The sequence below is a fragment of the Sceloporus undulatus genome, chromosome 8 (assembly GCF_019175285.1).
Source record: "Sceloporus undulatus isolate JIND9_A2432 ecotype Alabama chromosome 8, SceUnd_v1.1, whole genome shotgun sequence".
Lineage (NCBI taxonomy): Eukaryota > Metazoa > Chordata > Lepidosauria > Squamata > Phrynosomatidae > Sceloporus > Sceloporus undulatus.
Genome location: NC_056529.1, coordinates 9121186 through 9137797, shown reverse-complemented (window position 1 = coordinate 9137797; position 16612 = coordinate 9121186). Strand labels below are relative to the sequence as shown.

The following is a 16612-nucleotide window of genomic DNA, read 5'->3' as shown; positions in this document are numbered from 1 at the left end:
TTGTTCACACAAAGTGAAATGACTTTTTTTCTTCCCCACTTACTGAGTCTGGTATATAACCCCAATTGAAACCTTAGTGAATTGCTGCTTTATCCTACTGGATAATGAAATGTTACAGCTATATCATTTTTAAAATATATATTTTATTTGTATTTTAAGTTTCAGAACCACCCTTACATCTAAATTGATCCCAGAACTGTGCACAAAATACAGTATTTAGAAAGGAAAAAATAGGAGAGAAGTAACTTTCATACTTGGCCCCATGAAATGAAAGACAGTAAAATTAGAAATCAAACAGGCAGCACAACCTAGGTATTTTGCTAGAATTTTCACACCAAACCTATTCAATCTATGTCTCTTTACTAAACATAAGATTTAGTTGAATAGACCAAGGGTAGATGAACGAGTGTTTTAAACCAATCAGTTCACTGTTTGAGTTTAATATTTTTTTTTAATAGACTGAATTGCAAGCAGGCAAATGATGATGCTGTGAAGAGGCATTAAACTCTTACTGTCTTTGCATTAATAAATAGACACTAAGTTTTAAGGGGGAAGGGAACAGCCCAGTATTTTTCTCCAGGAATACTGTTAGTAAATACTTAACATGGAGACCTGTTACGAAGATTTTAATTATTAAATTTAACCTGTAAAGGGTTTATAGTCGTTTCCACTCAATCAATTGTTGTGCCAAACAACTATCATTAAAATGTTTTCCAAGCCAAATAAGTTTGAATTGGAAAGGAAAGCTGAGTCTATTAATGTTTACTGGTGGAGAAAAATATCCAGAAAGTTAGAGACTGCACCCGTAAGCCCCTCGGATTTTGCCTTCAAGAAGACTGAAGAGAGAGAGAGAGAAAATAATACTACTGTATATGTTTTACTCAAACATACTTAGAGAAATAGAGAATGATGTAACAAAAGTGCAGGTATAGGGACAAAGCAGTTTCTGTATGACAAACTGAGGGAGGGACATCTAACATCCCCCCTTCCCTATATTTTCTCTCATAAGTGCCAAGAGCCTGCAGACAGAACTAGTGTGTGTTCACTATTTCTGGGCTCATGTTCTTCCCCCTAAAATGGAGAACAGACTGTTTTCTGTATAAGAACATTTCGCCAGCAACCTCATCGTAGTTTGGGAGGGATTACTTTGTTTCCACTAGTGGCAACAGGAATCAACAGCTTTCTATACTCCAGAGGCAAATGACGCTCTATCAGCACATTTAAAGGTGTCTTGTCTGTTATCAGTCCTTGCCTAGATAGAAAGAAGGGATTTGGGAGGGGAAAATATGAGTAGAAAACACAAAGGATATGTCTGACTTCAGTTTACAACTAATAATAATTATATCTATAAATCAAAGCATTTACATTTTATTAAGAAACCCTGGCTACCAAGCAGAAAAACAGTTCCTGGCTAAATCTGCTCATTCTACACATTTGCAATGAATAACATGTAAATCAGAACAACTGAGAGGTGAACTACATTCATTTTTTAAGTGATAAGATAATTCAGTGTATCAGATTCTTTAATATTAGCCAGAAACAGCAGGTCTGAATCTCACACAAAGAGACATTAGCCCACAAAATAGACATCTTGTTTGTATCTATTGGTCATATGTTCCCGGAAGCCAGGACAAGTAATATGCCCATACATGCAACCTGTTCATTCTACTCTAGTCCTCCCTACTAGTGACTCCAAAACCAGGGTTTATGAATTCTAGTTCACAGGAGCAACACACCAGGATCTCCCATTCTCTTAGCACACTAAACCAACTCCTCCTTGAATTGTTTTAATAGTCAGACAACAGGAAGGAACAGAATGGATGCAAACACACGGTATGCAGCATTACAGACATTTAGGCTGCTTACCCATAACTATGGTTCTCTGAGTGGTCATGTGACCCTTAGAAACTTCTAGCAAAGCAACAAAGAAACTTCTGAGCAAAGCATTTGAGCTTCTATCACCTTAATTCAGATGCATAAGCACCCTCCGATTCCATGTATGCTGTAGCTCCTAAATCCAGAAACAAAGTAATACCAACTAATGAAGAAGAGAAGTGGGTTTTTTAATTCATAGGTGACCACTAAAGGAACCACAATTACAAGCAACTAACGAGTTCACCATAATTTCTGCAACTCATGCACATGGCTGATTAGCAAGCTAAAAGTACTGATGGAATACAAAAAAGTCAATATATGGTTTCAACTCGTGAGAGGCAACTTTTATTTGACAGAGAGTGTCAGACATCCAGTTGCTGATCCCTAGCAGATGAGCTGCAACCAACAAAATCTGTCTCTCTGCCAGTCCTACAGCTATAGTATGAGATTCAGGAGAGGACTGGCTGTGTGACCTCTGCATTTTTAATGTATGGCCACTGAATAGCAAACCCATTTAAAATGTAAAGCGAGATCCAGCACACTAGCTATTTATCAGTCTTTCAACATCAAATGAAGTTTCCTTTTTGTTGTAATCTATTTGTATTCAACCACTTTTTTATTTCGTATTAACCGCAGAGCAGTGTGAATCCCACGAAAGTTGAGGTTTTAATCCCTCCTCCCCAAACACAGTTGCAGAGTGTTGAAAAAGAAGTTAAGCCATTAACCATTTTTTCCAACTATCAGTTGCTTCTTTCTTTTATGCTTAGCTGGATAGTTTAAAAACTAGCTATGAGATCACTTAGATTTGTTCTGCAGCCCCTGGAAATAATAAAAAATTACTTACCGCCTCATGAGAAGCTCCACATCAGCTGGCTCTGCAATCTTTCGTCTAGCGTGATTTGTATAGACTTCCAAGTCATCACTCAGATGCTTAAAGTACAGGTTCACACTGTAAAAGTGATGCCAATGTCAGTTGAGCAGGTTACAGCCCCTTCCCTCTGACCCAGATGGGCTATGTTGCATGGCCTCAACAAAACAAAGGGTTCCAGAAATACTTATTGCCTCAGGTAATCAGGAGGAAAAAGATTTGCGAACGAGAATCACAAATCAAGTTATGAGGATAGAAACTGACAGTACAACATCCTTCATGCTATGCAGTACTTGAGTCTGTTGGCCAAGTACTAAAATGGGGAAACCTCTTCCCCCACACCATTAACTAAGACGCCTTGAATCCCTATAGTTGAATCCCAATACTGGGAGAAAGGCGGGATATAAATAAATGAGTAAATAATAATGATAATAAAAACAACAACTAATATTACTAAGCATATGAAAGGTATTTCGCATTACTCACCACCTCTCAACAGCCTTGAAAGCATCCTTGGCAACTGGCATCCTCACATAATGACTAAATAATGTTTTTATAAAGCTGCTGGGGAGCGCTGGGGAGTGTTTTGTTCTGGGCACTCTCTCAGGTCGTTTTGAAGCCTGTTTAACAGAATGCTGTTTGATAGGAGACCTGCACAAGAATACAATACATGTTAAAGTATCTAAACAGAGAACTTTGCAATAGAGAGTGAGGAACCTGTGACCCTTCAGATGCTGTTAGACTCCAGCTCCCATCAGCCCTAGCCTGCATGGCAAATAATTAGAGAGTATGGGAGTTGGGGTCCACCAGGAACTAGGTAGTTTTGTTATTATAACCAGAAATTTTGATCCTGATAGCACTAGAAAATCCATATCTTGCCTTTTTCAAAAATATTAGCTCAATGTTCAGATTTATTGGACTGTCAGTAAACCAAGTAGCGTGTGTGAAAGCTCTGAAACAACTCAGCTAAGATGACAGCCTGGAACAAATTGTTCCTAAGGTGCCAAAGTTCTTCTGTAGCTGCTATTGTTTGGACAGTTTGATAGGTATTTAGCAGTTCAGAATTCCAGGACACATTTTAGCATTAACAGCTGAAATTTCAGGACTCCTGTGACAGGAAGGCTACAAAATCACAATAGTTTCAGAAAAGGTTGAAGACAAGTTCAGCATGTGAAGGTGGCTTATTCTTCAATAATTAAGCCCACCCAGTTACCACATAATTATAATTTGAGAGAAGGACTTCTGGATCAATAGGAACGACTTCCAAGAAAAACACTAAATTCTGGCTCCCCTTAGGTTGGGAAGCTGACTATTACAAAGGGCTGAAGGAAACCTCACTGGTTCAGAAGGCCAACCACCCAAATGTTTGCCTTTTTTGATTGTTGTAGGCAGAATGAGACAAAATAGCAGTAATCTTGTCATACTCTGCTCTTATGGGGTGCTCTTCTATTTTAACTATAGTATGTATATACCTGGAGACAGACACTTTCAAAGTATGTGGCGTTGCCAACAACGATGTACACTGAAAGGCTCTAGCACGCACAAATGCTGGTGTCTTCACAGTTGGATCTGATAGGGGAAAAAAACACATAAATTCTTTGCATGCCATCGCCGGTAAGAATTAAATGTGAGCTACAAAACTGTTGTGATACACAGTAAAAGTTACTTGCATTTCCCTTTGTGTAGATGACCTAATACTATCCAGCAAATTACTGAAAAACTGGATTCTGGATTAATTTAATAGCAACTCGATTCTCAAGACTGTGAATAAACCTAGCTGAGAACTCTAGATAACAGCATGAGTATGGGACACAATATGAAACATATAATGCCCTATGACAGAGCTGTGTTTTTTTTTGACACATTCCCTAAGGACACTTTCAAATGTGAAAAAATAATTCCCTCTCTGTTCTGAACAACTAAGGAAATATGCTATACAGGCCAGGTATAACTTTTAATTGGCGCTGCTTTCATCTATAGTCCAACCCCTATAGTCCACCTTCCAACCACAATTCTCCTCACCAGTTTTTTCAACGTCTGTTTCAGCATCTGACATCTCCTCACAATCCATTTCAGCTTCTGATATTACGTTGTGTTCTGTTTCCATGTCCAACATTTCTTGGGGTTCACCTCCTTTACCGGATTGTTGAGTTATTTGATCTACTATTTCCTTTGTGGGTGGCCTTTCCAACTTCTTAGTGTTCCTTTTGCTTACTGTTGGAGTTTCAGTGCTGATTCTTTGGGAGATCTGAATAGCTAGAGACAAATAACAAATAAGCACACAATTTAATTCAATATCTTTTAGACATATAGATATTGCATGCTACACTTAAGACGTTCTGCTGCATTCATGAAATTCCCAAATGTGACAAATTTTCCAAATATACATATCTACACACACTTACCCTCTTCATTGGGGAAAAGCTCCTCCTCCTTGTCAGCTTCTGATATACTCTCACCAGTCACAGTTGGAATCACACTCTTATCCAGCTCCTCAATTAATTGTGTCACAATTTCTTTAACTGAATATCTGGCAGGCTTCTCATGGGGCAAAATGGATAAATGACCTGGCTGTGCTTCTTGGACTTTGGCTTGAACAGGTGTAGATGATCTTACAGAGCCCATCCCTAGATTGGCAGAAGTTAGTTATGTAGAAGTTACAGACAGTACAACATATAAGCAGGAAAAAACATCCTAAGGTACTACACAGTGCCTTGAACATCTTTCCTCTGTGCACGGAGGGAGGAATATCATTTTCCTTCTAGTCTTTCCCAGATGTGGCTCAGAAGCCACAGGTTTTTCATGTGGGGGAAAAAAAATAAAGGCATTGAAAGCAGTGAGTCTTCCAAGCCACCTGCAGTACAGAAGAAAGATACTAGAACTGAAAGGCATAGGAGAATTTGAAGATATATTTCCCCCCAGTTATGCTGCAAATTACTTACCAGTGTTCAGATGCTTTGGGGTACTTAACAATTGTTTCATAAAAGTGTTTCCAGTCAAATTCTCTTGCACGTTCTCAGGAGTAACAGGACTTTCTGGGAGAACAGCCTCCACCCTGCCAACTTCATCATAACCTTGTGTCAGTCTCTTCTTTTGGCTGCTGTATAGCAATCCTCCTGCAATATCCTGGAGGCTTTCTTGCTCCTCTTCTGCTGGACTATCAATCTTTTCCTTCAGCATAATACCTGCCTCATCCATGGACTCAGTCTCTAGTGTCCAAGATTCTTTCTGAGCACTCTCCATCCCTTCAGCCTCTCCATTAGACTTTGCAAACTGCTTGGGTGTCTGATTAGAAGCCAGAATGCTCTCTCCAGTTAAAGACTGCTGTATTGAGGCACGGTGAGAATGAGCAACAGAAACCTCCTCTTCATTCTGCCTACGGAGCTGAGGCTGGGCAAAGAGCTCTGTGGCAGCAGTGTGCATCTCTGCATCACTTAACAGAGTTTCAATCTGAGAGTCCACACAGTAGCTTTGTGCTGCTGGAAACATTTCAAGAAAAGATTACTGCTACAAATGGTGACATTAATCCATGTACCTGAACCATTCTACACCCACATTCCACCATCCCAAAAGAACACCCAAACCCTTGTTTCGGTCTTTAAAAGAGAAGGGCTATTCCTATTCAAACATATTTTGCTCACAAATTACTACTCAAATAGGCATGACAGACTAATAAAATACAAACTCACATTCTTTTGTATGCAGCAAGTTTTGTTCAATGCCTCCTTCGAAGTCCTTCACATTAATGCCTTTGTAATTCTTTGGCCGACGAATCAAACCCTTTCTTCCAGCAGACTGCAATGGTGCTGGGGTTCTAAAAGATACCTCAAGAGACCTGAGAACATAAGAACAGAGCCCACATTTACCACCTTTAGTATCTAGCATTAATGATTAAATCTCTAAGAGTGGCCATTTTCATACACTAAAGCCCTGTGTTTAGAATTATCAGATGGCACTTATACCAGCCTTAGTGAATCAGAGCAGGCAGTTTCCAAATCACTGCATCAACACAGCTCATGTTTCTTAACTATGCTGAAACCAAGCCCAGAGTACAGAGGAAACTTGCAACACAGATGGTGGAAGATTCTTCCCAACCAGAGAAATAAACTGAACCAGAAGCAACGGCGCAGAATGTAGTGCCACACAATTATCCAAACAGAAATAAAACTAAAAACCCAAAACAGCAAAGGAACAAGCCTGACTAAAAGACATGGGGCAGGGCAGTCCTTTCTAATACTGTAGTTCAACTGTTGTTTTTTAAACTAAAACATTTAGCAATGTGACAATGAGAGAGGGGAAAAATGTAAACCAAACATTAATTTTAACACAAGCACAAACTATTTGTTGTTCCAGAGTGCAGTGTCACTTTAAATAAAAAAATAATATGTGGATGCTCAGGGCTCACAAAACATTGGGAATACAGTCATACTGAACTGAGCAGCATATAGAAAATCTGCCATCATTTGTAATGGTTACATTCATCCCTTCCTACAGTATACTAAATTCCAACTTTGATTTATGATGTTCAGTAGAGGAGAAAATGATTTCACCACAATCACAGAGCGAAGCGGTTCTATGTCATAACTTACTTTGTCAGGGATATGTTTTCCAATGATGGCTGAGCTGAAAATGAAGACAAAACACTTATTAGGTGGGGATGTGAAAGAATGCTTAAGTTACCATATATGTCTAGCATATCTAATATGAAGTAACAAACTATGCCTTACAATCTAAGGCAAGAGAGAAACCAACCTATTTTGATATTATGAACTGAATAATGCTTTATTCATTCTGCTTCTATTTGCTCTTTTTTACATAATTCAGAATGACTTCTATATAGGATTTCCAAGGCTAACTCACTTGTAATTCATTTGATTTTATTTCAGCAGCAGAACTGTGTTGTCTACAGTCAGGTCATTTACAAGGCATTGCAGAAATTGATATCCCAAAACGCCATCTCAGAAAAAGCCTCTCCTGTAGTTTTGTAAATTTTAAGTATAGAGGAACACTTAGAAACAATCACAGTGCTAGTAATTTTTTCTGATTATCCTAAATGTGAATAGGATGTCTTAGAAACGAGGCGGTTACATTTAGTCAAGTGCAATACTAGACCTTATACAAGTAAGCGAGGATGGCAAAGAATAACAGTGCACCAAAAAATTGATTTATGGGACCAATGAAGAGCAATGAAAATCACTGAAGAATTTTATTCTGATGCATTTCCCACAAAATATGAGATATCAGAGGTGGTATTGGAAAGGGTTAGTGGGTCTCTCTAAATCATGGTGACTTCAGAAGCATTCTGTTCATTGGCAAGTCTGTGTCTGAACCTCCTGAAAAATCTGTTTAGCTCTGCATTTTCCCTGGATGAAAACGGATCGAGGTGTAAAATTCTGAAGCAGATATATAACTAACACAGAATGTCAACGTTCAGAGTCTTCCTATTGAGAAAATCTGCTTCTTTATTCAGATTTTTCAGAATGTGCTTTGCTGACAGAGGACATTTTTGTCCACCAAAGTGAAAAAAATGAATGATTGTGAAGGGACCATGAACATGTTCCTGTTCACGTGGGGTATTTGTTATGGTATTGCCTGAATAATCACATGTCAATTCTGCACCATATCATGAAAAGGAGATCCATACACCCACAAAAAGCAACATGGCTAGCACAATAGACAACTTATACACAAAGGAAGACCTGGGATAAAGACAAAGGGAAGACCTGAGTCAGGTCCCAAGGAGAAGAACACAGCTCAGCTTCCCTTCCTTGTTATCATAGAGTAGGGATGGGCAACTGCCAGGAATTGAGGGGCTGTGCCACCCCACACAGGAACCCTTATAAAGCAATACCTCCCATGTCCCCAATAAAATTAATAACATTTTAGGATTTTCTGGTTCAGCCTGACTTTTCAAAACTCACCAGTACTTGAGACCAGTTGGTTATTCACACCTCTCTCAAACTCAGACAGACGAATCTTTTTCGACACAGGTCTGACTCGTGAAATATGGCACTTCTCTTTTGGAGCAGAGTCAGGCAAACTGATTTCTAAGTTGCTAAAAAAAATGACAAGACAGCTCTTCAGTAGAAGGAAACAGTAGAGTGTATTTTCTGTTTACCTTCCAACAAAGAAGCCCCACATGCCAGCCAACAGCTATGGAAGTCTCTCAAAGTAGCAAGTAGTACACTTGCCATTAAGTTTCTGCTAGAATAGCCTTCTGCCTTTACTGATTCTCCCTAAAACTTCCATTATTAGAAGTATCTTGTAAATTTGATTCAGTCCTCTTTTGCAGTAACAAACAATTCCATCTTCCCATTCCTGCACACTAAGTCAACGTAAGACTTGCACAGTTTTGTTCAGTCTCTATCACATATCAGGAGACATCAAATAGCCATCCTTCAAACTGGTAAAAGGCTTTCACATTTAATATTCTGTAGATTTATACCAGCGAGGATGTCATTTAAAGATGTAGGTTTCCTAATAACTTTCATGTTTTTATTTATGATTACATAATTCCACTTCAGACAGGCATAATTTCATGGAAACTGCTCTATTTCTATTAGGAATAGAAAAGAACTCAGAATGGTCAACTACTTTTTTGGGGCTATATATAGCTATATAGCCTTTCAGGCTATATAGCTGTTTTTCGGGCTATATAGCTGTATTCCTGACATTTTGCCTGCATCTGTGGCTGGCACCTCTGAAGACGCTAGCCATAGATGCAGGCAAAACATCAGGAATACATTCTTCCAGAACCCGGCCACATAGCCTTAAAAACCCACAAAGAAACCCCTATGGTACTAAGTCTTTTTACCCATACATTTCATTAATTTCAAAAGGATTCACTCCAAGTAAATAGTGTTAGGATTACTGTTCTAATATTATCTTATTTAAAACAGAAAGAAGCCACTTACCTGCAGGGAATATGTCTCAAAGACCATCGGCGGACTGGCTCTGCTGGTTTGGGGGAAGTGCGTTCTTCAGAAACAAGAGGGGAAACTATTGGCTCTGTCAAAAGAATACAAGAGAGTCTATTTTTACGTAATCCCCAAATCCATCCAAACTGAAAGTGGTTCAGCCAAGAAGGCTGCCCAACCTCCCAGCAAGCTAATGGAGGCACCGCAAAAGAAACAAATGCATTTGGAGCTAGGTCTATGCTGAGCTGGAGAGGGGAACTAAGTCACCAGCTTCCCAGATCCAGCTTTGGCTGCATTGCCAACCACTCCAGCAGTGATAAGACTCCATGAGGGAAGCCTGCAATCCAAAGGCAGATTAGTGATACATGAAGCAGATTTTGAAAAATAACCCGAAAAACCAGACAATACTTTCTGAAGAAATGTCCTGCTGGATGGCTATTTGTGCTGCAGAAGACCTCCCTACGTCTTCCTTGTCCCATCCATTGACACAAACACAGATTATACATGTGAAAAGGGAAAGAGCCTATCAGGTTTAAATACGAACTCAGTATAAAAACTGTTGTTGCCAAGCCTTCATTATCTCCGTTTCCCTTTGTTTCCCATACAAACAAGAGGATCGCAGGTTTACAGTGTTTTAGATGCCCCACGTTTTATAACAGATAGCTCTCTTGAGAGCGCTGAGTGTATGCGCAAGTGTGACCCTGTGCGCACAAAGTAAACCTATCCCCTCCTCTTCCTCACTTGGGTCTCCATGCCTCCTCTTTATCCACCGGCACCCTTTGCCCAACTTACGCGTCTGCAGGACCTTCCTGAGTAGAGTCCGAGGTGTTGCGCTCTCCATAGCCATGGAGGTGGTGGGTCTTTGGTAACCGAATGGCAGGTTCTGTAGGAAGGAGAAGTCACAGGTATTGAAGCCAGGCAGGAGACCTACGCTGCTGCAATGTTAACATCTGAATTCAGTGAGTCTCAAAGGGGCCTCAGGATCTCTCTGCATTAATATTATATCCAAATGCATCTGAGGAAGTAGACCTAGGTCTATAAAAGCTTCATGTTGCCAACATCTTTCAATGAGTCTCAATGGTGATGCAAGACCCCTCTATCTCCTGATTCTACAGACTAACATGGCTATATCCTTCAATTCTGGAGACCAGGGTTCAAATTAAGTCTTTGTCTGGGTCAAGTCTATGGAATTCTGGGAGTTGGAGTTTGTTGTGGGACAGGGCCCCACAACAAACTCCAACTCCCAGAATTCCATAGCCTTGACCCAGACAAAGAGTTAAAGCGGTGCCAAACCGGGTTATTCCTCCAGTGTGGACGCAGCCTTCCTTCAGAGGCTACCTTTTTGTTCTCCAACCGCAAAGAGAACCGCCGCGGGGTCCCGGGCTTCTTCCTCGCGGCCCTTCGCGCGCTCATGGCTCCCTTTTCCTCCCAGGCAAAGGCTAAAGGAGTCTCCCGACGACGAAAAGTCGCCTTCTCTCCCGCTCAGATATTCAAGCTGCGGACAGAGCATAGGCTGCTCTCGCGATATTTCCTCATTTTTTTCTCTCTCGCGCGCATGCGCGTCTGAGGCCTTTCCCGCGCTGCCTGCCGGGTAATGTAGTTCCGTGGCAACGGAGGCACAAAACACACTGCAGAAGTAGTGCAATTTGAGACCGCTTTAATGGCCCTGGCTCATTGGGGGGGGGGATTTTAGGGACCGTGTTTCTGTGAGAGATGGAGACAGACTGCCGCACTACACTCTTACAGCACTGCTATTCCACTTTAAACCGCTCTCTGGCTGCCTCCTGTTGCATTCTGGGATTTGCAGTATAAGTAAAGTTGACCATGGACTTGTACCATAGAGCTGCACCTAGGCATTCCTAGAGAGAACATATTAACCAAATCCATGAATAATGAAATTCGCAAACACGGAGGGATGAGTATATCTGATCTATATCTATATCTTTGAGTTCTAATTCTACGTCACGCGTCGTCACTCGCTGACCGTGAGGAGAAAAGGCGGGACCCCTTGCTTGGACTCCTGCGCAGTGCCTTATGGGAAGCCAAGTTCGGACGGCGGCGGAGGCGCTGCCGCGGTGCCTTGTGGGGCGGGTAGTTCCGTTTCCTGTGGCGCCGTAGCAGAGGGCGCGTCGGAGGAGGCGGCGTCGGCGGCGTCGGCGGGAGGGAGCAGTAGGCCTGGTCCTGGGGCGGCCTTGTGGGAACTGTAGTCCGGGCGGAAGGCGGAGGGAGGGAGGGCCCGGTCCTTCCCCCGCGGGCGGCCAGGAAGGATGCCGGGCTTCACGTGCTGCGTGCCCGGCTGCTACAACAACTCCCACCGGGACAAGGCGCTGCACTTCTACACCTTCCCGAAGGACGCGGAGCTGCGGCGGCTGTGGCTGAAGAACGTCTCCCGCGCCGGCGTCAGCGGCTGCTTCAGCACCTTCCAGCCCACGACGGGGCACCGCGTCTGCTCGGAGCACTTCCCCGGCGGGCGCAAGTCCTACCTGGTGCGGGTGCCCACCATCTTCCCTTTGCGGGGCGTCAACGAGCGGAAGGGGGCCCGAGGAGGCGGAGGGCGGAGGGCCCGGCAGAGCAGCGCGGCCCAGGCCGCGGCCCAAGCCTCGACCCCGGCCGCCCAGGCCGCCGCCGCCCAGGCCGCCGTGCTCCTGACCCTCCAAGAGGGCGGCGGCGGAGCGGCTGAGGCGGCCCAGGCCCTGAGGGCAGGCATGGGCAAGGCGGGGGCCGGGCTGGGCCTCGGGGAGGACGTCAAGCCCATGGACCTGACCATGCAGCTGGAGCTGGGCGGCCCCGCGGCGGCGGCAGCGGCTGCAGCGGCCATGGTGGGCTCCCACCCGGTGGGCCTGGCCTTCCTGAACGGGCCCTTCTCCCCCGAAGGGCCCCCGGACCACTCCTACTCGCTCTCCTCGGGAACCACTTCGGAGGAGCTGCTGCGGAAGCTGAACGAGCAGCGAGACATCATCGCCCTCCTGGAGGTCAAGATGAAGGAGATGAAGGGCAGCATCCGGCGCCTGCGCCTGTCCGAGGCCCAGCTGCGGGAGGAGATCCGGGAGAAGGACCGCCTGCTCCACGCCGCCAGCCTGGCCGCCCGCAAGCGCCACGGACTCTGAGGGGACGGCGGCGGCGGCGGGGAAGGACCCTGGCAGGGAGAACGAAGGAAGGAAGGACCCTCCACTGAGTGGCCCAGACCTCACCACAAACGAACAAGGAATGAGGACTCCACACTTCGGTGCCCTTTGCGGCAGAAAACCGGACACCAACCCGGGTTCGAAACTCTCCCGGTGGAGAGACGGTGCCCTTTCTGTCACTGCGGGAACCGCAGACTGACCCGACCCTGGCAGACCGGGCTTCGAAACTCTCCTGAGGGAGAAACGGTGCTCTAGAGCCTGGCCTCATAGTCGCCTTGACAGAAAGGAAGGCCGACTGACAGCCGCTCCCTGGCTGGCTCTTTTCTTTCCCTGGCCAAAGTTTTTAGCCACTGCCTGGACATTACTCGCCTTTGACACTGTGTCTGCCCACAACGGAGGTTATCTCACACACACATCGCTCCCCGTCCTCATCCCGTCATTAAACACATCCGCAACTGCGATGGCGCAAAAGGCTTTCAAACCCCACCAGTCTGCGGCAATAACGCAGACTTCCATTGATGCAAAATGCTGGCCGGCGTCGCTTTGACGACAGGTTAATGGCAACAGCATTGGAGCAATGTCGCCCGAAAGTCTTTTGCGCCATCGCAATCAGACGGGTTAATGACGGGATCTGTGCGACGGCATCTGAAAGTCCTTTCCGCAATCGTGTGGTATAGGAACGGGACAAGGACGGTATAACCCCCATGTGATAATCCCCGATGAGCATCAACTGCCAAGGCTTGGCTGAAACGTTTTTTAAAAGACAGCCTGGGTTACCTTTGGCTCGCTGACTCTATACCCCTTGTATTATGTCCCGTTAAAAGTATCGCTCTCGGTGGTGTTGACACCGTTGAAACGGATCCATCTTTAGCCTCGCTGGGGAAGTCTCTCTTGTCAAGTGGGATGTTTCCACTAAATATGTGTAGGACTATAAGCTGCCGCCGCCGCCGCCACCAGAACTCGATTTACACTTAGTACAAAGCTAACGTTGAGGAGAAATAGGTTCCTTTTTAGTGACAAGCACACTTGGGCTGTAAAGCATTTTGTTCTGGAGTAGTTTGACAGAAATCCCAGTGGTATCCATGGCATTGTACGATGGTTATTTTGCAGTCAGCGTCTTGTTGAGCTTAGAAAATGTAGGCATTGTGTATTTTCTTCATCCTTCCATATGAAAGACAAGGGGGGTGGGGGGTGGGATTGTGGTGTTTTCCTTCTGTCTCTCCCAAACCTCACGGAAAATCACTGATGGAGAAGACTCCAAATTACTGTGCCATTTCTGGTGTCCTTAACAGTGAGAGAGAGCAAGAGGCACATGCAGTTTATTTCCCTATGTTGCAGTTGTAGTTGCTGTTTTGCCTTTCTTTCTTTCCCAGATGTAGGGATTATTGTGGCTGTGCCATAGTTGGATGGCTCCATGCCTTTCAACAACTGCTTCTCGTATCACTTTTGCTCATTTTTCTTGATTTACGATGCAGTATATTTGCTTTTCACTGAAGTTGCAGTGCAGTCTAGCTAACGGAAAAGGAAAGAGATTAACCTCCAGTGACTGTGTAGATCTTCTCTGCTGTGGAGTAAGTTAGCAGAGCTAGTCTCTGACTGATGTTTGGTATAAACTAGTGGCACAAACGTGAACTGACAATTGAGTTTGGAGGAGTTAGTAGTATAGTCGCTCTTAGTATCTGCCGTTTCCACTTCCATGGATGAAAAAAACACAGGACTTCAAATCCCATGGTTTTCAATGATGATGCATGTGTGCGCGGTTACTGTGCCATAGCCGCATACATGTGCAACCATCAGGAGAAATGGGGCTCCCCTTCCACAGATGCTTAAATCCACGATGGCAAGCCTGTAGTTGAGATGAGAAGGCTGTACTCTTCAGATTCAAACCAATCTAGGCTCGATTTGCATGGATGGAAATGAAAGAGGAGTCAGACCTACAGTCTGATTCACTTCAGTTAGAAATGTATTGCACCCTTCAGGCTGTTACTGCATATGTATATAACTAAATAGATGCTTCTGTTTAATACTTCTAGGCCATTTGGTAAGAGTTCATTCCCATAATCCCCCGGTCTCCCAGTGTGTGCTCTGCACAGCTTTGTGAAGAATGTCAGGACTCCCTCCACTAAGAGGAAGGGAAAAGTAAAACCAATTCTCTCAGGTCCTTCTGCTTTAACTAAAAACCAGACTTAACTAAAGAAGCTTTGGTCATGTGGAACTGATGAGCTTCTTGCATTTCTAAGTGTACCTTCAGTTTGAATTATTGTGACTTGCTGGGATTGGCTAGTGTCAGGATGTCCTCTTTATTATTTTGGTTACAGTGTTTTTTCATATATATATTTTATCTAATAATCTCAAACAAAAAATACCAGCATATATTGCTTACGTATATTGTACATACCTAGAGCAGTGAAAATGAAGAAGAAGAAGAAAAAAGAGTGATCCTTTTATGCAAATTGAAAAGCTAGAGAACACACCATATAGGAAATGTAGGGCTTACATGGGCCTTGGTTTCCCCCCCGCCATGTATAGATGAGAAGACCTGTGGACTTCTTTCCATGCTCCAGAGCTTGTGTAATTGACTGTGCAGTTTATTGGGAAATATAGCAGAATGTAAACCCTAATCTTTATGGATTTTGTGGATGCCCTGCAGTAGGTATTGGGGAATTGATCTGTTCTTTGAACAAGATAGTAGACTGTATCCAGTAATTTGAGTAGAATTTGCAAGAATATTGTCCATTATATCCTTTTATTTTTGGTATTGATTTCTAACTTTCTTTCTGCTTGCTGTCTTGTGCTTCTTAGATAGGGAAGGAAAATGTAGGCAACCATTGTGTGCCCTTAGGTTATCCTCGGTCACAGTTTTCATTTTGCCCCGTGTGCATCTGTTGAAAGTTTAGAGGGCACACCGGCTTTCTCTCTTTGTAAATAAGACTGCATTCTACCTGGATGAAAGTGTTTCAGAGATGTATGTTGTGACAGTTGTGGTACTTTTCTACCATCATTATGCACTAAAGTATGTTCAGTTGATTTGATTACAGGACTGGTTATCTGTTGGACTGTTCTATTTTCCTGGTTATCCTGAGGTGCTAACAAACATGCTTCATTTGAATAAAGTCTATTTTGTTTTGTTAGGCTCTGGTGTATACTTCATGAGTGTATACCATGATGAGTAACACACCTTCACATACTGTTTCTTCCTCCATGACAATCTTATTTGAACGTTGAAAATATTACACCTCATGCATTTGTCTTCTACCTGTCTTAGATAAGAGACCTTTGTCTGTTAAGATGTACTCCTAGATGTATGATTACAATGGATTCATGCCTTGATCTTTTTGATATCCATCGCAAATTGACATACAAGCGTCTTTTGCCCATGCCCATAATTCTTGGTATCATTTCATCACCACCTTTCTAATGTGAATCTGATGTCTAGTAGCTTGTAAATGTTTTTTTAAAGTACAAAATAAATACCAATCTTCTTACCTTTGCTGCAGCTTTTAAAGAGTTAGCAGCTATACAATACAATTTCAGTTAGTCTCAAAGGTGCTACAAGAGCTTTCCACATACAGCTATACAATAGTTATCTTTCACACATTTGTCTTGGGAATGCAGATAGTTGTCTGTGAACAGGACCTCCATGCTGTTTCGGGGATGCATATTCTCAAGGAAAGGAAGCATGGTGTAATGGTTTGAATGTGGGACTGTGACTTGAGGTGAGGATATGAATCCCTGTTCAGCCATGGAAACCCACTCTGGGACCTTGGGCAAGTCACACCTTCTGAACATCAGAGGGAACCACACTCTCTTAACATTATATGAAGGTA

At 43.4% G+C, this 16612-nt stretch overlaps 2 protein-coding genes across 3 annotated transcripts; one reads left to right on the top strand and one right to left on the bottom strand.

The window, feature by feature from the left end:
- Positions 1 to 924: 924 nt before the first annotated feature.
- Positions 925 to 11592, bottom strand: CENPT (centromere protein T). 2 transcript variants are annotated; one of them, XM_042438007.1, is made up of 13 exons: positions 10999 to 11592; positions 10453 to 10543; positions 9658 to 9751; positions 8665 to 8798; positions 7333 to 7366; positions 6433 to 6578; positions 5686 to 6219; positions 5149 to 5370; positions 4766 to 4999; positions 4216 to 4312; positions 3230 to 3394; positions 2720 to 2824; positions 925 to 1252 (listed from the first exon to the last, which is right to left on the bottom strand). In XM_042438007.1, exons 1-13 carry the CDS (start codon positions 11071 to 11073, stop codon positions 1123 to 1125), a joined length of 2061 nt encoding a protein of 686 aa, XP_042293941.1. In that variant the 5' UTR covers positions 11074 to 11592; the 3' UTR covers positions 925 to 1122. The 2 variants fall into 2 exon arrangements, with proteins under 2 accessions (XP_042293941.1, XP_042293940.1); XM_042438006.1 differs by having other exon boundaries at positions 5686 to 6222; positions 10999 to 11589.
- On the top strand, positions 11576 to 15916 carry THAP11 (THAP domain containing 11). Its single transcript, XM_042438010.1, has one exon. The coding sequence runs from the start codon at positions 11928 to 11930 to the stop codon at positions 12765 to 12767; it is 840 nt and encodes a 279-aa protein (XP_042293944.1). The 5' UTR covers positions 11576 to 11927; the 3' UTR covers positions 12768 to 15916.
- Positions 15917 to 16612: the final 696 nt, after the last annotated feature.

Excerpts from the sequence above, each read along its gene's own strand:
- CENPT (XM_042438006.1), bottom strand. The coding sequence starts at position 11,073 with ATGAGCGCGCGAAGGGCCGCGAGGAAGAAGCCCGGGACCCCGCGGCGG. Across the intron at positions 10,544-10,998 it reads TGCGGTTGGAGAACAAAAAG|AACCTGCCATTCGGTTACCA; the intron begins GTAGCCTCTGAA and ends TCCTTCCTACAG. Across the intron at positions 2,825-3,229 it reads TTCAAGGCTGTTGAGAGGTG|TGTGAACCTGTACTTTAAGC; the intron begins GTGAGTAATGCG and ends TCACTTTTACAG.
- THAP11 (XM_042438010.1), top strand. The coding sequence starts at position 11,928 with ATGCCGGGCTTCACGTGCTGCGTGCCCGGCTGCTACAACAACTCCCAC.